The sequence below is a fragment of the Heptranchias perlo genome, chromosome 10 (assembly GCF_035084215.1).
Source record: "Heptranchias perlo isolate sHepPer1 chromosome 10, sHepPer1.hap1, whole genome shotgun sequence".
NCBI classification, from domain to species: Eukaryota; Metazoa; Chordata; class Chondrichthyes; order Hexanchiformes; family Hexanchidae; genus Heptranchias; species Heptranchias perlo.
Genome location: NC_090334.1, coordinates 69745695 through 69766268, shown reverse-complemented (window position 1 = coordinate 69766268; position 20574 = coordinate 69745695). Strand labels below are relative to the sequence as shown.

Here is a 20574-nt window from a genome sequence, read left to right as displayed (position 1 = left end):
TCCCACACACAATATCAGTCCTGTGGGCAGATTGCTGTTTGATTGATGTCTCCAAAAACACATTGCAAGACTCTGTCAGAAGGGAGTTGTACCTGTTTGAAAAACAGATCAAACAGTTTTAATATGAACATATTCTGAGGGTTTTGTTCTTTTGCTGTGGCAGACCAATGATGCAGGCTTCAGGGAAAAAAAGCCTGCCAGGAGACTGGAGAGAAGAAAATAAACTGTTGATAAATGATAAATACTTGCTCTCTTTTAATAAAGAAAATTCCTTTTTTTTCCTCCATCCCCCGCACCCTCCCTCTACCCATGATGCCATTTCCTGTTGCGGTCCAGTCCTCAAGTTCCTCGCCCAAGTCCACATTTTTCATGTGCGAACCTGGATGGTGAGTGTCAGCAGGCTATTTGGTCACGGAGGGCTTCACACATCCAAGTTCTCAACTGATCACCTCTGTGCACTTTCAAGGCAGGGGTCACTGGATAGCAATCAGGTACAGGAGCCCCAGGTGTACCTTTCCATTTCCCCCCCATACCCCCACCAAGCCAAGAGTACTGAGGCCAATTGTAGCAGCTGAGATTAGCAAACTCGGCATGAACCAGGAGTTGGCCTTCTGGCATGTTTGTACCAGTGCCATTGCCTACGAGGACTAAGCCATTGGGGGAAACTCAAAACCGGTTACACTTAAGACATTTAATGCAATAGAAATGAAGGGTGAAGAATCCTTTCAGTGGAGCAGCCTCTACGTGGCTTTGGATTTCTGACACCTTATGGTCTCCTGATGCAAGCCCTGCCTGAGATGGGTATCTTTATTACCTGCACTGCATAGTTATGCATTATAGACTTGCCTTTTTTCTATAATGTCTATACTTAAATATTTGTGTATAAATCATACGCAAAGGCTTTCCTTTATTTTCGTTTAATATGAAGTTCAAGATTTTTAAACCCTCCCCCTGATTTGCAGCCTATGCACACACTGACAAAGCTGAAATGAGTACTTTACTTCATTGGTTGTGAAGCACTTTGGAATGTCCTGAGGTTGTGAAAGGTGCTATATAAATGCAAGTTCTTTCTTCTGTTAAGTATTTTAAGAACTAACTAAGTTACATAGAATTATATAGAACGTACAGCACAGAAACAGGACCTTTGGCCCAACAGGTCCATGCTGGTGTTTATGCTCCACACAAGCCTCCTACTTCATCTAACTTTATCAGCATACCCTTCTATTCCTTTCTCCCATGTGTTTATCTAGCTTCCCCTTAGATGCATCTATGCTAGTCACCTCAACTACTCCTTGTGGTCGCGAGTTCCACATTCTAACCACTCTCTGGGTGAAGAAGTTTCTCCTGAATTCCTCATTGGATTTATTAGTGACTATCTTATACTTACGGCCCCTAGTTCCCGAATTAAGGTGTTGTTCAGTATGTACGGTGTGTACAAAGTCCAGCTGACATTAGGTGCTGGCTAATCTAACTGTTAATGAATAGCACAGAGCAAACATTCATCAATTAAGCTGCCCGAATTGCCTTGTTTGGTACCCTTGAACTTATTCCGTACAGAGCGTGAATATATCAAAGATCGCATTCTATCTCGAGGTGAGGATAGCTAAGTTATTCAGTGGGAGTTACAAAGCATGTTTTATATGGTTATTGCCCTCCCAGCTGAAAAAAATGGCTTGCGATTGTAAATCTCTGTGAGACGGTCAAAAATGAGCATGTGCACAATCCCAGGGGGGGACAATGGATAGTGGTCAGTGACCTGTGATCCCAGCTCAGGGATGGTCAGACTGACAAAGACATCCCTAATATTGCTCTGGCAGAGATCCACCAAGCCAGCACAGACTGGGATCAAATGTTCTTTAATGGAAGTCATGAGATGACTGGTTCCCTATGAGGGTCACCTTCCCAGCTTTATCCTTGAAAATGCCAAGAAGCCTTCAAGTGACATTGCCTTTGGCTTTCAGCCGAAGGGAAACTACTTTAATCTAATTTCCCTTTCTTGCAGTGGTTCAGTATTTTCCTGCTGTGGGTGTGTCACACAATCTTTTTTCTCCCCAGTGATTCGAGAAGGAGTGAGCAGGCCTAATACCAGATAATAAGCCCCCGACAAACAGGTCCCGTGGAAAGCAGAAAGCCAAATAAAGGCAGACATTGTTAAAGTCCCATCAAACCTGTGTGTCTGTCAATCTGGCTAAAAGTTCAGCATCCACCTGCAGAAAGAAAGAAAGACTGGTATTTATACAGCACCTATCACTACCTCAGGCTGTCCCAAAGCACTTCACAGACAGTGAAGTACTTTTCTTTTGAAGTGTAGTCACTGTTGTAATGTAGGAAACACGGCAGCCAATTTGCGCACAGCAAGGTCCCGCAAACAGCATTGTGATAATAACCAGATAATCTTTTTGTTTTCGCGATGTTGATTGAGCGATAAATATTGGCCAGGACACTGGGGAGAACTCCCCTGCACTTCTTCAAAATAGTGCCTTGGGATCTTCCACATCCATCTGAGAGGACAGACTCTGTTTAACATCTCATCCAAAAGACGGCACCTCCGACAGTGCAGCATTCCCTCAGGACTGCACTGGAATGTCAGCCTAGATTTTATGCTGGAGTCTCTGGAGTGAGGCTTGAACCCACAACCTTCTGACTCAGAGACAAGAGTGCTACCCACTGAGCCACGACTGACAGCAGAGGGGCCACCATTTTTTAAAATGGAGAATTTCTTCCACAGCGTGTCCAATAGAGAGTTTCAAGATATCCCACAGTGAAGCTAAGGGGTAGGGAGAGGGGGAGGGGGGTCATATCTTCCTTTTTTGCCTGTGGGGTATTGAAAACCATTATATGTTGAATTGACAAATCCCACGTGTCGACAATGCAGGATCAAGGCCACAAAGCTGCGGAGAATCCCTTTCCCAATGATCTTCATGCCAAGCCCGTTACATATTGATATAAAATTGGTTACACGCCGTTGATAGTGAAGCTGTTACTGTTTGCTTTTTTCAGTTTTATTCAAAACTCAATTTTTGGAAAATAAGTTTGGTGCCTGAACAGGGAATTGAAGCTCTTCTCTACGTTGAATACAAGTATAGTGACAAATACATGAAATAAATAAAACTTGACTGTAATGGGCAGAGAGTTTTAAATTTATTTTTAAACCACCATTAAATCCAATTACATACCACTGAAAATGTATATTTTTAATACTTGTCTCTATTCGTGGCGCCGATTATTTATTAGCACGAAGCGCTCCTCTTGCTCACTTGGTAAATGCACCTTTCAGGATGGAACTGGGACATACAGACCAGGAAGGTCCCAGATGCATCTCCTGGTCAGTGTTGACTTAACTGGTGGTAGGGGAGCAATACATCTGGCTTCAGAATCCCTGGGCCAGGGAGGGGAGATGTCCGGTGAGAACGGACATTTGCTCCCCCCACAACCCCCGCCCTCTTAAAACAATCCAGCCTTGTACCTGAAGACCAGCTCCTTGGGGTGAGGTGGTGATGGGCAGCTAGGGCCTGCGGAACTGAACCTGCTGCCTGTATCCTAACTCGCACCAAGCCCCGTTCAACCGCCACCGCTGTGCTCGCTGACCTACATTGGCTCCCGTTGCAGCGACGCCTCGATTTTAAAATTCTCATCCTTGTTTATAAATCCCTCCATGGCCTCGCCCCCTCCATATCTCTGTCACCTCCTCCAGCCCTACAATCCCCCGAGATCTCCGTGCTCCTCCAATTCTGGCCTTTTGCGCATCCCCGATTTTCTTCGTTCCATCATTGGCCGTGCCTTCAGCTGCCTAGGTCCTAAGCTCTGGAATTCCCTCCCTAAACCTCTCCGCCTTTCGACCTCTGCTCCTTTAAGACGTTACTTAAAGCCTGCCTCTTTGACCAAACCTTTGGTCACCTGCCCAAATATCTCCTTATGATGTCAAATTTTGTTTGATAATCGCTCCTGTGAAGCGCCTTGGGACATTTTACTACTTTAAAGGTGCTAAATAAATGCAAGCTGTTGTTGTTGAATGATTCGCCAGTCTTCAGGAGAAGGGGGGGGGAGAGAAAAGGATGCAGTAAATTAGACAAAAAAAGGTTTCAAAGAGGCCCTGATATTTCATTAGAGAGCGTCAGAATGCCTCAATGTCGGGAACAGCCATTATGAAAACTCCACTCCACTGCTGCTGTGATGGCCTCTGCGGGAAATAAAACATCCCATGGAGGAACTTGAGCAGTACTGTCTTTATTTTCCATTGATGTCAAGAATTAAAACCTTCTCGTCACTGTGCTCTGATCTCCTTATCAACCCAACAAACAAGCTCGCTTGGAGTTTTTAGATATTGCTAGAATCCATATACATTTGGAGCGATCTACTTTACAAGCTTGACACCACCTAATCAGTGCTTCCTGACAACTTATTTTTTTCTTTGCACTCAGTGGTGTCCTGTACCATGATGTCACGTCACCTCGGTTTCTGAATAAGAATAAACTCGAGTCTGTCTCGCAGCACAGAGCAGCAGAGTACCCCGGTGTTCCCTGCAATGTTGCTGCACTTTTTACAAGTTTTGATTTTGGGTGGAGACAGGAATGAGAAGCATGATACTTTTTAAAATTCATTCTCAGGATATGGAAGTCGCTGGCAGGGCCAGCGTTTATTGCCCATCCCTATATGCCCCTTTGATACAACTGAGTGGCTCGCTAGGCCACTTCAGAGGGCAGTTCAGAGTCAACTACTTTGGTGTGGAACTGGAATCACATATGGGCCCAATTTTGTGCTCTTCAAGTTGAGGGAAGTTAAGGCTAGGGGATGGGGTGCTTGCATTCTTGGGGCATCAAGCACTCTGGTATAACAGATATTACCTCTACTGTATCCTAACAAAGTGGCTCAGCACCCCCGCAACAGCGGACCATGTATTTTACCCCATTTCTTACGTCAATTAATGGCGAATTAGAGACAGTTGTGTGTTGTACAGGAGCTGGTTCGACTCTGCCCAAACTCATTTCACATTGGACCTTTGCAGCCCCAATAGTCATTCCATCACTCTGGGCTGGATTTGTACCCAGATGCCAGAGGTGAAAGGCCAGTGTCTAACAACACTGCACTACCCAGTCCCCTATCCTTTTTTTAATGTTTGCATAAGTTAACATGTGAAACGTTTAAGCTTTGGAAAAAAAAAACAGCCTTGAAGTACTGGAATAACAATTAAATTGCGGCCTTTGGCATGGGAGCTCTTTCCCTTTTGTGGGGGAGATGTACCTGTCTGAAGGGAAAAAGGAGTCTCCCCTTCAATAAAACAGTCAGTTGTTTAAAGACATGGCACTAACTAATATATGTTAAATCTTGGAAGTTCATGCCATGTTTTGACCGCACCCTATTCACCTTTTAATTTCCAGCAGTGACTTTCAAATTTTTCTGCATAGGGGACCGGCTGGAAATGTTAACACACTCAGCAAGTACTGAACAAATTGGGTATACAGAATTCCCATTGTAGCTCATCCATGACTGAATGTCGGACAAGCAGTCTGACAACGCAGAGGCAGTGGAGGGGTTGAGGGAGGTGGTGGAGAGGTAGAGCTGGGTGTCACCAGCATACATGTGGAAGCTGACTTCATGTCTACAGGTGGTATCACCAAGGGACAGCAGGCAGATAAGGAAGAGGAGGGGCAAAGGATAGATCCTTGGGGGATTCCGGAGGCAACGTTGTGGGGGCTGGAAATGAAGCCATTGCTGGAGAAGATCAGATAGATAAGAGTGGAACCAAGCGAGGGCAGTCCCTGTGCTATCACCGCAGAAAATATTTTCTATTGATACACAACAAAAGATAAAGAATCAAAAATACAGAACAAATCTGGAATACAGAATTCCCAAGACACTGGTCATGGTGAAAGTTATCCCCAACTGCAGATGGACAGAAATCTAATAACCTCATGGACTCCCTGAGATCCCCTTACAGTGCCTGCCGGTTCCAGGAGCCCTGGTTTGAAAAGCTACAGACTGAATCCATTTCAGTGCAGAGGGACACAATAATTTGTATTCTTTAATGCTGGAATGGAGGAGTTTGTCGATGATACCGGTAATACAGAGTTAGCTGTTGGAGTAGCTTTGTGATAGTTTTTTTAAGTGTCAATCTTTCCTCTTTTATCTTTTGAGTAAAGCTTGCACTACAGCATAGAAAAGCTAAATTACTACAGTATTCAAGTAGACATTTTTTTTTATTCATTCATGGGATGTGGACGTCGCTGGCAAGGCCAGCATTTATTGCCCATCCCTAACTGCCCTTGAGAAGGTGATGGTGAGCTGCCTCCTTGAACCGCTGCAGTCCGTGTGGTGAAGGTTCTCCCACAGTGCTGTTAGATAGGGAGTTCCAGGATTTTGACCCAGCGACGATGAAGGAACGGCGATATATTTCCAAGTCGGGATGGTGTGTGACTTGGAGGGGAACGTGCAGGTGGTGTTGTTCCCATGTGCCTGCTGCTCTTGTCCTTCTAGGTGGTAGAGGTCGTGGGTTTGGGAGGTGCTGTCGAAGAAGCCTTGGCGAGTTGCTGCAGTGCATCCTGTGGATGGTACACACTGCAGCCACAGTGCGCCGGTGGTTTGGGAGGTGCTGTCGGTTGAACCAAGGCTTAAGGACCCCAAGTGGTGTGTGGCAGTAATGTTGGAGTTTAACCAGCTAAAACTGCACAGCTTACTAGCACAGAGCACTGGTAAGCTTCCTGCTGCTTGTCCAACTAGGACACCAGCCCTCCTCCCACCCCTCCCAACTCTACCTGTTGGGGCAATTGCTTGGAAGGATTCAGGAGGAAGAATCCCAGCTCCCAGTGACTGGTCTGCTACCCCTTCAGGTTCCATTAATAAGTCAGGTTGGCCAGTCAATGATTCACAGTAACCCTGAGTATTGTAGACCTGCCTGTTAACTCTATCTCTACTTAATCTCTCATTTTAATTTTAAAATTTTATTTGAAACCCAAGTAAACATATTTTGTAACTCAATAAAGTATCTGGGAAGGAAGAGTGAGACATTCAGACATAGCTTCCTATGGGACAATAACCTAACTTGTGGTCTGTGATACTTGATTAATTTGATCTTTTCTCTCACTCCCAATGGTATTCCATTCCATGTCTGTGCTGATGCCTCTAAGATCAGCTATATTCTTTTCCCAGCGCAATATTTTTACCTCCTGCACTTTCTAAATGTCATTCCTGTACTTGATCTGCTACGTGATAAATGTCAGTACTGAATGGGTTAATGCCGTAGATCCCTTGTACTCTCATTGTTGGCCAGGCAGGTTCCTGACTAGGGAGTTTCAACTTTGACTCCCAGCTTGGCCTTTGTGCCTTGAGGGAGATTCTTATCTGATATCAGTTGGGTTTGAGGTGGAATAGTTCAGAGGCCTGGCGTTCCTTCAGTGGACAGGGCAGAGAAAGGATGGAGCCAACTCCCTACTTTCAAAGGGGCAAAACAACCTTGGCCAATGCAACCTTGTCTGCTATGAGGGAATTGTTTGGCAATCAACAGCACTGTATCGAGGAGACTAAATGAAGAAGACGGGAGGGAAATATCAGTAGGCTGCCTTATCATTCTTTCTGAGCATTGCTGGGCACCGTTGTGTCAATTCTGCTGAAATTGTTTGGTGAAAGTTCTCTGATTCAGGCCCGTGAGGTAAATTGCTGAATACTCTGCATTATTTTGCAACTTGCCCAAGCAACCACCTGCGATTTCTCCTAATATTTGCGTGTTACTCGTGATTTATTTTTCCTCCTCTTTTACACACCCCGTACCAATTTATTCTACCAAAATCTAGACCTATTTGTAGAGTTCTCTAAAGTTATCGACAGTGTCACCCGTGGCTCAGTGGGTAGCACTCTGCCTCTGAGTCATTATAACAGTGACTACACTTCAAAAAGTTCAAAAGATATTCCTACTCCTGATTGGCTGTAAAGTGCTTTGGGATGTCCTGAGGTGGTGAAAGGCGCTATAGAAATGCAAGTCTTCTTTCTTTTTACCCCCATTTATTGTCCCTGCACTCTGCCCCCTGTCAATCACTGATAGTGAAATGCAGACGTTGCCAGTATAAAGGAGGACTTGGCTTTTATACAGCGCTGTATCATGTTTCTCAGAAACATCTCAAAGAAACACTTGAAGCAATCAATATAGATTTTTTTTTAAATGTCCTGTTATTTCGGTGCAAAATAAGTAATTGTTTCTTTGTGTTTTCTCTGGTCCTCCGAATCAGAGATATTGGCAGAAATGCCTGCAGCAGACATTTGAAACCATGGTAGTTATTGGCACGATGCTTGGCGCAGTTAGTACGCACAATGCCTTCTTGATTCATTGCGGTTGGAAGGTGTTGATTTCATTTTTTAATCACACTTTCTTTCATCTGTCAATCACCTGAATTATAGACAAAGAAACTCGGTGACTTTATCTGTTTATACTCTGACCTTAATGCAACAGGAAGGAAGCAATACACGTGGAGTGTTGGGCTACTCCAATCCGTATGGTAGCAGATGTCAGAGGATGATATGACTTGGACAAGTCAAGAATGACAAAAGCCCTTTATGAATCCAATGGTGAACCCCACCAAATCCCGAAATGGCGTAATGTTTTACTAGAGAATACCTGAAGATTTGTTCCACAGGATATACACCAGCTCTACATTTCCAAGTACTGCTCATTGACTTTAACCAATCAAGTTACCACCTGATTCAAATGCTGTAATAACTGTTGAGACAAACTGTAGCTATAAGCTTTCCGATGGCTTAGTTGTTAGACGTAGGCAGGAAGGTCCCAGGCTTGATCCCTGGTCTTTGCTGAGTTGGCTGATCTCTGCCAGTTCAGTGGTAAGGCGACTACAATTGTCCTCAACACTCCTTGATTGGGGGGGGGGAAGGGGAGAAGAAACACCGACATTCCTACTCCTGATTGCTATCTCTGCTGAGGAGTGTACATGTGTGGACATCAAATTAGAACAGTATCTTAATTTGGCTGTAGTGCCCTCCATGGTCAAACAGATTAATGACACTCATTGTCTGGGCTGGTACATGAGGAACGGTTGAGGTATCAAAGGGTGGCCAGTGCACTGCTTGGGAACCTTATTCCAGTATGAGCCAGCCATGATGTAATTGAATGGCGGAGCAGGCTTGAGGAGCTGAATGGCTTGCTCCTGTTCTTATGTTCCTAGACCAGAATGTGGAATTCAGAGAGCCTTGGCTGTTTAGATAACGATGTGGTTATTGGGGAAGATTTGGAAAAGTTTCAGCCCAACCGACGATGACAACGACAACAACAACAACAACTTGCATTTACGTAGTGCCTTTAATGTAGTAAAACGTCCCAGTGCACTTCACAAGAGTGATTAACAAACAAATTTGACACCGAGCCACATAAGGAGATATTAGGACAGGTGACCAAAAGCTTGGTCAAAGAGGTAGGTTTTAAGGAGCGTCTTAAAGGAGGATAGAGAGCTAGAGAGGTGGACGGGGTTCTCTGTTCCATTAAATCATGTACTCAAGCCTCTGTAATGGGCGAAGCCACTCACACCTTTCCTAGTGCTTCAATGAGTGCAACACAGATACATTCAGAGTGAGGTTACCAATTCTGGTTGGACGTATTCCTGGACGTTTCATCACAAGACGTCTTACCTCCAACCCTACCCCCACTCAGTCAAACAGCATTTTTTTTCCCATCTCCATTTATAACTAATAAACAAAAGTATTCAAAGAAAATGAAGAAACGCACTTTTTAAAAAACTATTGATTTTTCTCCCCCGAGCTTTTGCTCTTTAATTCCTGGAGACTCCAGGACAACACCTGGAAGGATGGCAACCCTAATTTGGACATTTCACCTCGTGGAGGGTGAAGCGCCTGACATCATTTTCACTGTGCGAACCCAATGTTGATTTTACAATTTAATGATGGGTTTTTGGTGCAGATTAATTGGCAAACGCAGTAAGAGGGTTTGCTGTCGCTTTTCAATAAAGACAGAGTCAGTTTAATCAGCTGTTGAAGGAGCTTTTATTGATTCACTTGGATTGAAACTATAGAAACGCCATCTCCCCTCAAACCTCTGAGGGATAATCTGTGCTTATTTTGTTTTTAAAATGAAAACTTTAGTTCCCCCAGTGGCTCATTTTGTAAAGGCCACTTGTAACCTGTGGAGTAGCAGTGCACCCAGTCATAATACAAGCACCGCTGCCAGAACGACAGGCAGCCATCCTTGCTAGCCCATTGATGGGCTGAGAGACGGAGCTACGGGCCTGTAGTTTCATTTCTGTTCGCCAACTTTTGAGTATATCATCCCGAACCATCAGGGAGGGCCCGCCGAAAGGAAAGCAAATTCCTCAATCGTGACTTGAAAACAACTGTGCAGTTGTTTTCACTGTTGTTTGGACGCTGTGATATTCACACAGTGGTGTAAACACAATGGTTTCCATGCCAGTGGAGCTGTCAGAAAGGGTTGCAGAACCACTTCAAGAAGCAGTGTAACCGGGCAAGCATAGCAAATGAAATTTGACACTGATAGATAAAGTCGTGCATGTGGGTTGTAAAAAATGTCTCAGAAGTATGTTTGTTTTCATAAATGGAATTGAATTAGGGCCAGAGAGACTTAGAAAAGGGCCTGGAAGTCAAAGTAGAGGGGACTAGTTGAGGTCTATGTGAAGTATTCAATAGGATTGATGAATAATCTGCCAGGCAGGATAGTAGAGGCCAAAATATTAGTAAAGTGAAAAGGAAAAGTTGGAAATATACAGCAGCTCAGTCTGAATCCGAAAAGATAGGATATGACGTTTTGGGTGTGTACCCTCCATCAGCTAAAATATTAGCCTTGTTTTGTTTTTCAGTCTGTGGTTGATTTAGAATGTTTTACCTCCCTTCTTGCTTCAGTAACAATTTGAACTGGTCTGGCATGTCTACAGCCTTAAAATAAATTTATTACAGTACAGCATCGGACAACCTAACAGAATGACTCCGCTGTGTGTACAGAGGCAGAGAGGGGCTCACTCAGTACATAAAACCAAACGTCTTCTGGTTCCACCACTTTACAGGCAGACTTTTTAAATGTATGGATATAATTTACACCCAAATGATTTGAAGCGGGTGCAACATTGACCTGAAGTAAAATGCTGCAGTTTGCACTGTGATTTCTGTAGCCTGTTCATTACTATAATACGCCTTTGACTACTTGAAAACGCCCCAAAGCGCTTTACAACCAATGAAGTATCTTTGAAGTGTAGTCACTGTTGTGCTGTAAGAAATGCGGTAGCCAATTTGCACACAGCAAGATCCCATAAACAGCAATGAGATAATGACCAGATAATCTGTTTTAGGTGTTGGCCAGGACACTGGGGAGAACTCCCCTGGTCTTCTTCGAAATAGCACCATGGAATCTTTTACGTCCACCTGAGAGCGCAGACAGGGCCTCGGTTTAATGTCTCATCCAATAGAGGGTACCCTCTGCGTGAGTTGGTCTTTGGCATGGGAGCGGAGTTATGTAAGCGAGGGACAGAGGGTCTCAGTGGATGTTTCATAGAATCATAGAAGTTACAACATGGATGTGGCGCAAATGATCAAGGAAATTTGCGCTTAGCGATGTTTTGATGTAAACTACATTTAACTTGTGCAAATTTCCTTGGTTAAAAAAAACCCAATGCAGACATAGTTACGCCAAAAAGTTGCAGGAAATTCCAGGCTGATGCTTTTAAATAGATATTTTGAACCTGCCAAGTTTTTTTTTAATAGCAGAAATGCAGTTTACTGAGAATAGGTTAGCGTTGCAGTCATGGATTTGAAGCCAATGAGCAGTCAGTGCCCTTTCCTGTGTCAGTCACCAGTCTCGTTTTACAAAATGCTCTGTTGATGCAGCATGAGTAGTTTGGCAGCAAGTTTTATTGTTCAATAGCTGTACAGTAACCATCTAGTCAGCCCTGATGACTTGAGAATGCTTTTGCACACTGTCCCATCTGGTACGTAATGAAGAAACATTCCCCATCTCCCCATGTGACGTTTGGACTCTCCCAAATCCTTTGTTTATTTGTGGACTCCGTAATAAAAGAGACATCACCCATTTATAAACCCTTCCAGCGAAATACACAGTACTGAGACTCTGTGTACTTTGGTTTGAATGGACCATCCATGCAGAAGTGTAGTTGAAATGTACACTAGTCTTTGAAGTGGCAGCGAGTACGTGTGAAGCTATTTGAGGGATTGTGCACATCAAAAATGTGAGGAAAATGGACACCACGTCTGGCTGCAAGTTCGGTATAATGGCGAGGTCTGAGTGAATCTTGAGGCTCGTTGCTAGCCGAAGGAGCTCAGGTTATGCCTATAATTAGTCGTTACAGTCGCTGCGTTATTCCTGGCCACAGCCTGATCGGAACAATTGGCTTCACAGTGCAGCCCAGGGGCCAGATGACCAGATGTAGGCATGATTACAGGGTCACGAGGAATAGAAAGAGGCTTAAGGCCCGTTGGCTTCTTAGAAAATCACTTTAACTCATTGTAGACTGGATTTCTTTCACAGTGTAAGCCTCATTCAAGCAAGAGGCCTTTATTAAGTCTAAAAAGAAAGATTTGCATTGATACATTGCCTTTCACGACCTCAGGATGTCCCGAAGCGCTTTACAGCCAATAAAGTGTAATCACTGTTGAATACCCATGTGTCTGCAGGTTTTTTTTTGATAAATATTTTAAAATTGGAGTTCAATTGAAATGAATAAACGCTTTCTCTCCATCCCCTCGTCCTACAATGCAGCATGTATTGTCAGGTGAATGGATGCCCTGTACACCAGCTCTAGCTAATCACTAGGAGGAGTTTCACAACAGTTGCTCATTTTTCTACTCTCCTCTTCCTGCCCTCCTGCCCCCCCGCCCCCCCACCCCCCCAACGGCCCCCCCCACCCCCGCCTCCAGTTTTGCTACAGCTATACAAAGCCTTGGTTAGACCACATCTGGAGTACTGTGTACACTTCTGGGCAACGCACCATACAAAGGATATATACTGGCCTTGGAAGGAGTGCAGCGCAGATTCACCAGAATGTTACCAGGGCTCCAGGGGTTAAATTATGAGGAGAGATTACATAAACTAGACATGTATTCCCTGGAATATAGAAGTTTAAGCAGTGATTTGATTGAGGTTTTTAGGGTTTTGAAAGGAATTGATGGGGTAGATAGAGGGAAACTTTTTCCATTGGTGGGGGGAGTCTAGGACAAGGGGATATAACCTTAAAATCAGAGCCAGGCCATTCAAGAGAGAAGTTAGGAAACACTTCTTCACGCAAAGGGTGATACAAGTGTGGAACTCTGTCCCACAAAAAGCAGTAGCTGCTAGCTTAATTCATAATTTTAAATCGGAGATCGAAAGATTTTTGCTAGCCAAGGGTATTAAGGGATATGGAGTCAAAGTGGGTGGATAGAGTTAGGACACAGATCAGCCATGATCTCATTGAATGCAGAACAGGCTCGAGGGGCTGAATGGCCTACTCATGTTCCTATGTCCTCCTGGAGACATTCCACAGCTCCGCTCAGTCACACAGCGTGATGGGATGGTTGGGAGGAGAGAGGGATTTTGCGTTGTGCACACTCTGTGAGCTACTCGGATGAATGCATGCCTCTTTCAAGCGTGGAATTTCAATTCACTCGTATAATTGGAAATCATGCACAACGCTGATTCAAGTATGAAATGTGGTGGCAAATTTCTTGACTTACCACGTATTGTAAAAATTGATCAGTGTAGACTTGTAACTACTATGGCCTCATCAATGATTCTTTTAATAAGAAATCTGAACAACATGACTGTCTTTATAAGCTCTGATATACAAACATTGATGGGCAGGAACAGACCATTGGGTCCATCAAGCCTTCCCCACACTTCTGATAGCCAGAGCATTATGACTAAACATTTCCTCCCCCACCCCAGGGAGAGGCAAAAAAAATATTTAAAAAACCCAGGACCAATAAGAGAAAAAATACGCTGTAAAATTCCTCTCCGACCCCCTCAGGCGATCGACACCAGTCCAGACGATCACATGGATTATCTATAAAGACACTTACCTTCTATATGGTGCGATCCCTGCCGGTTCAGCTCCCTCTTGAAGATATGATTATCAGCCACTATACCTCACCCTGAGAATGCCCTCCATCAGCATCTCCACTTTGTCATCTCCCTCACTGCCTTCAAAAGCTCCCGTAAGTGTTGGCTTCCCTCAGTTGGTAGCACTCTTGCCTTAGCCTGACCCCCTGAGAACACCCTAGGTTGAGTTGTGCAGGAGAAACATTTCAAACCAATGGAGCAATAAGTCCTCCATGCACAAAAAAAAGCCCTTTGAACACCAGCGCCTTCACCTGAAACTCTATAGCAAATACTGAGTCATATCCATAACCCTCTTTAAACAATACTTAAATACCATAATAAAACAAGCCTCAAGTTCTAGCTTCTCATAGATACAACTTCTTGTTGCTCAGATATCCAATAGACTATAAGTACCTGGGACCCACTCACTCCCACAGTCGACTGTGGAAATCCACCTTTCACAGGGAGGGAAAATAGAGCCAATCAGAATATAAACTTGCTGCCGTCGCCATGCTGTTCCCTAACCAATCATAATCCACTAACAAAACTTTATTGAGAGGACAGGCCGGGGGTGGGGGGGGGGCAGTTTGGTTTTTCTGTCTTCTTGGTCCACATTTTTCCCTCATCAAACACCACAATAAACAGGGTTACTGATCATTCATCTCATTTGCTGGATGTGGAACCTTGCTGTGCACAAAGTGGCTATTGCATTTGCCCATGTAGCAACAGTGAATCCACTTTGAAAGTAATTCATTGGCTGTGAAACATCTTGGTATGCCCTGAGGACCTAATTATGTGCCATGTTAATTCGGGTTTTTACCTTTTTCTATAAGATCCTTTTCTTCAACTGTGCTTTTGCCCCTTCTGACACTCTTCTTCCCTTTCACCCTGCTGTCCGGTGTCCATTTTACTCTTCACTGCCCTGCAAAAGCACGCAAAGGTACATAACGTGCTACAGAAATATTAAGTTGTTGTTCACCTACTTTAACTGGATCCCTCCCAGCCTCTCAGTGAGATGATGAGGCCCCTTTAATTTTTCTAATTCCCTAAGCCACATGAGCGTCTCGTGACAAAAATCTTTTCCTCTGCAACGTTCCCTGTACACAAAATTCTTCAGAAACTAAGGGGTTTCGCCTGTTTGCCGATTCTTGACTCAGAATTCCCTGCCTTTTGGATACTTGCATGTTAAGTCTGATTCTGATAGCGCAGGACAGTGTGAGCTCTCTTCTCCCGAAAACTGAGGTGTATGTCTTCCAGTGAATCAGCAGGGTCTGCTGACCTAACCCCCACCCCCTCCAAATAACTAAGGAATCAACCAAATCCTGAGAAGAATAAGTGCACATCCTATCCACTACAAGAAGTAGAAGTGGATGCAATTTAAAAATATATACTTTTACATAGGGGAGGCCAGCATTTATTGCCTCTCTCTAATTGCCCCCTTAGAGTCAAGTATTTAGTGTCAGACTGGAGACACATGTAGGGTCACCTCATAAGGGTGGTAAGTTCACTTGTCTGAAGGAGATTGGTAAACCAGTTTTTAACAACAATCCAACAGCTTTCATGCTTTATTCTATTAGATGTCAGCCCACAAATCACCAGATTTAATTAAGTTAGATTTCCCACGGTGGAGATTTGAACTTACAACCTCTGGATTGCTAGCTCTCGTACTATACCCACTAGGTTACCGTACCCATTCACCTTTGGAAGGAGGGCTCGCACCTTGTCACTTTTATTCTTAAAGGAACAGGCCATTCAAATCTGACCAAACTGGCTAAAATTTATGCAAAAGCAAAACACTGCGGATGCTGGAAATCTGAAATACGAACAGAAAATGCTGGAAATGTTCAGCAGGTCAGGCAGCATCTGTGGAGAGAGAAACAGGGATAACGTTTCTGAGAGGTTAACTCTGTTTCTCCACAGAAACTGCCTGACCGGCTGAGTATTTCCCGCAGTTTGTTTTTATTCCGGTAAAATTTATTGTCTGAATCGGCTTGATTTGTTTCAACTTGGTCTATTTTTTTTCTTTTGGTTTATTGCTAAAATTACGATCTCAGTAGCGACTGGCAACAAAAGTGGACTTACAGAGCCTTTGGGAGTTCTTCCCTCCTGCTCCCAGTTGAAGATAGTGGGATAAACCTCACCACAAGTTATCACTGCCCAGATTGTTTTGCTGCACCTTTTATATCAATTCCTACCGTTGAGTCAAATCGAAGTTGACAGTACAAACATCTCCTGTTACATTTTTAATAAGTTGTTTTGAATCGTTGCGTAATTTAGAAAGGAGGTGTGACTCATTACTTTATCTAGCCCTACAGTACCGTTCTGCAGAGGGAGTTGTCAGGTTGCTTTGAAAAGATGCATCCATGCTTATTAAGGAGTTGAAGATCAACACAAGGGATGATGGGAATGTTGGCAGACAAGCAGGAAAAGCAGGTTTCTAATACCAAACCATTAACCCTTTCAAGCCTTTACTGCTTCACGATGTATGGAATTTTTTGCCGTGTTGAAGGAATATTTGCCGAGAACAGACTGCTGAAAACAAAAGCGTTTTTTTCCTCAGAGAAACAGTGAGAAGCATAGAAATTGGTTACACTTCCTCCCCCTCCACCAAGCCCCCTCAATGCCCCCCCCCCCTCACCTCTATATAAAAAAAAATATAGTGATTCACACTGATAATGAGTGAGACTTTAGAGGCCTGGTGAAAGTACATGAGAACATAAGAAATAGGAGCAGCATTCGGCCCTTCGCGCCTGCTCCGCCATTCAGTAAGATCATGGGTGATCTTCAACCTCATCTCCACTTTCCTGCCCGCTCCCCATATCCCTTGATTCCCCTAGTGTCCAAAAATCTCTCTATCTCAGCCCTCAATATACTCAACTACTCAGCATCCACAGCCCTCTGGGGTAGAGAATTCCAAAGTTTCACAACCCTCTGAGTGAAGAAATTCCTCCTCATCTCAGTATTAAAATGGCCGACCCCTTATCCTGAGACTGTGCCCCCTAGTTCTAGACTCTCCAGCCAGGGGAAACAACCTCTCAACATCTACCCTGTCAAGCCCCCTCAGAATCTTATATGTTTCAATGAGATAAAGCTTGTACAAAATATTTGTCAACATTTGAGAAATTAATATGTAGAAAGTAGAATTGGTGCAACAGGGCCTTTTTGGTGAGGGTTAGGTTTATAATCAGCTCGGCATTGCAGCATGGTGAGTTAGGAAGGTCCTTCCCACAGGATTGTAGTTTTTTTTTATCCCTTATCACAAGCACACTGATGAGGCAGGCCATTTGGCCCATCATAACTGATCTATCCCAAAAGACCCTATGGTTCCCCTCTCTACCTCATCACAATGTCCAATTATTTCTTAAATGATTCCAAGGTTTTGCCTCCACTATCCAGACCCAGAAATCAATTTCATGCGTTGACCACAGTTTCTTGGGGGTAAAAAAGTTCCTGATGTTCAGTTTTCAATTTTCCTTTTACTTATTTACTTATGCCTCTGAGTGAGAAGGTTGTGGGTTCAAGTCCCACTCCAGAGACTTGAGCACAAAATCTAGGCTGGTACTCCAGTGCAGTACTGATGGAGTGCTGGACTGTTGGAGGTGCCGTCTTTCGGATGAGACATTAAACCGAGGCCCCGTCTGCCCTCTCAGGTTGCAGGTGAAAGATCCCACGGCACGATTTGAAGAAGAGCAGGGGAGTTGTCCAACACCCTGGCCAACGTTTATCCCTTGACCAACATCACTTAAAAAAAAAATCCAGATTATTTGGTCATTTATTTCATTGCTGTTCATGGGACCTTGCTGAGCGCGAATTGGTTGCCATGTTTCCTACATTACAACAGTGATTTTGCTTCACAAAGTACTTAGTTGGCTGTAAGGTGTTTTGGGACGTCCTGAGGTCATGAAAAGCGCTATATAAATGCACGTAGTACACCTGTGGCTTTCAAATTTTTCAGCTTAGGGGACCTGCTGCAAATATTGGGACTCTCCAGAGACTCCCCCTGTAAATATTGGTGCATTCTTGGAGTTCATAGGAACAGGAGTAGGCCATTCAGCCCCTCGAGCTTGTTCTGCCATTCATTTAGATCATGGCTGATCTGTATCTTAACTCCATCTACCTGCCTTGGTTCCATATCCCTTAATACCCTCATCTAACAAAAATCTATCAATCTCAGTTTTGAAATTTTCAATTGACCCCCCAGCCTCAACAGCTTTTTGAGGGAGAGAGTTCCAGATTTCCACTACCCTTTGCGTAAAGTGCTTCCTGACATCATCCCTGAACGGGGATCATTTTAAGTATATGATCCCCTTGTTCTGAACTCCCCCACCAGGAAATAGTTTCTCTCTATCTACCCTATCAAATCCTTTAATGATCTTAAACATCTCACTTAGATCACCCCTTAATTGTCTATACTCGAGGAGAATACAAGCCTAGTCTATGCAACCTGGCCTCATAATTTAACCCTTTTAGCACCAGTATCATTCTGGTGAAACTGCACTGCACCCCCTCCAAAGCCAATATATCCTCCAAGTTGTGGTGCCCAGAACTGAATGCAGTACTCCAGATGGGGTCTAACCAGAGCTGTGTACAGCTGTAACATAACTTCCAGCCCTCTTGAGATAAAGGCCAACATTCCGTTAGCCTTTTAAATTATTTTAATTTTTTTTACATGTTCCCCCTGTAAATATTGGCGCATTCTAGGCGTTGGCATGTATCTTATTGCTGTTTGTGGGACCTTGCTGTGTTTAAATTGGTCGCCACGTTTCTTGCATTACAACAGTGACTACACTTCAGAAGTATTTCATTGGCTGAAAAGCGCTTTGGGATGTCCTGAGGTCATGAAAGACATTTTTATAAATGCAAGTTCTTTCTTCCTCGTTTGCTGTACTCTATGAATCAAACAACTGTAATACAGCCTACTCTTGATAATTCAAAGTAATTAGTTTATAACACAGCAAGTTAGGAATTTAGTGCTAAGAAATTTGAATTATCAGATAATTTTAATTAAGAGACTGAATTAAGAAGAGTAGACTGCAATTCAACTCTTTACTGAGGTGAAGGAATACTGGTTGAGTTTGAAAGGGGATCTGCTGCAACCTAATCTGTAGTTCCAAATGTTTGTTGTTTGTGTATTACCCTGTTCATAATCACTCAAGTTACACATCATTTCCAAATTCCAGTATCTTTAAGCTTCTGATTATCTTTTCTGCTTCAGGCCATCTCTTATTCTTTTATGTTTTAATAAAGCTCCGAATTGTCCTTTGTTTCAGCTTATTTACTAGTATTAGTTTAGCTGTTCATTGTGAAAAGAAGTGACTTTAGGAAAGCAGTTGTATCCTGCTAAGCTAGGTTTTCCTTACTGACTGGTCATATTGCCAGCCTTGTATCATGCAGTCAGTTTGGGTCAGGGTGACCTGAACGGATTGCAGTCCCTCAGAGTGTTTTGGGCAGACTGCTCCTCAGTTACTTCATGCACTGGGAGGCATTAAGTTACTTGCCCAATCCCTGCACTGAATGTTCACATTATATCACATGTTTGTAGATTGGCATCAAAATGTTTATGCCAACCCTAGTGCAGATCTCTAATCTCACAACCTCTATTTATACCACCAAAATATCAGACTGAGAAAATCCTACTCAGCCCATGTGTTGTCCAGGCCCGGTCCCAGGACTTAATCTAATCACCAAGGTGAAGATGTGCTATTTTTACTGCACTGTATGATAAGAGTAAATCAACCCAATTGGCTTCCCCTGAAGGGCACCTGCTATAAATTTGACCCAACTGTGAATCTCCAGTGATTGCATAAATGGGACTTTGCTGTCCACATTTAACATTTGGAACTATACCTGAAGGGGTCTTTTCACTGGCCCACAGCCAAGGCTTACTAAACATATTATTTCATGTTAATATAACTAATATAACTAAAATAACGTACCCAAGGCAGCCAATGCACTATTGTCCAAGATAAATTTCTACCCCATCATATGGTTTGACGTATTTTAGGGACTGAAAATATTCTGGATTTTGAAAGAAAGATTCATCAGTTACTGAGAAACTGGGTTCTTTTTCTGTCAGTTTCTGCCCATTTGGAGATGCCCTGATTGTAAATCCTGCACTGAGTTCCTAAATTTAACAGATTGCAGGAAGAGTGGGATATGGACATCTATGAAGAGATGAAACTCACCCAGCGTTACTGGCAATAATAATAATCTCTGTTACTCACCTTTCCTAACTCTAACGTTGCTTTTGTTTTATAGATCCAGCTTCGTCCTACATCAGTCGACTAGAAAGCAAAGTCAAGTTACTGGAAGAAGACAACAAGATCTTATCTCAGGTATGTCCTAACAGACTCTCTTGTTTGCTCACATCTAAGTCCAAGTTTAACATCATGTACAGAATTCTCCAGCATCAGTTGCTTTTATAGCTCTTAGTGTAAGGTCTCCTCCATATATGGAGAAGGGCAGAGATGTTGCACCCTGCTTTTATACACTCAGCATTGTTGCACTCTGGAATCTGCTCA

At 43.5% G+C, this 20574-nt stretch overlaps 1 protein-coding gene across 2 annotated transcripts in view; it reads left to right on the top strand.

Annotated features, from left to right (window-relative positions):
- The window catches only part of ccdc85ca (coiled-coil domain containing 85C, a), a 190186-nt gene that overhangs the window by 94768 nt on the left and 74844 nt on the right, over nt 1-20574 (top strand). For both annotated transcript variants that reach the window (XM_067991977.1, XM_067991976.1), the window contains exon 2: nt 20312-20388. In XM_067991977.1, the coding sequence (XP_067848078.1) occupies nt 20312-20388 (77 nt within the window). The remainder of the gene's footprint in view (nt 1-20311; nt 20389-20574) is intronic.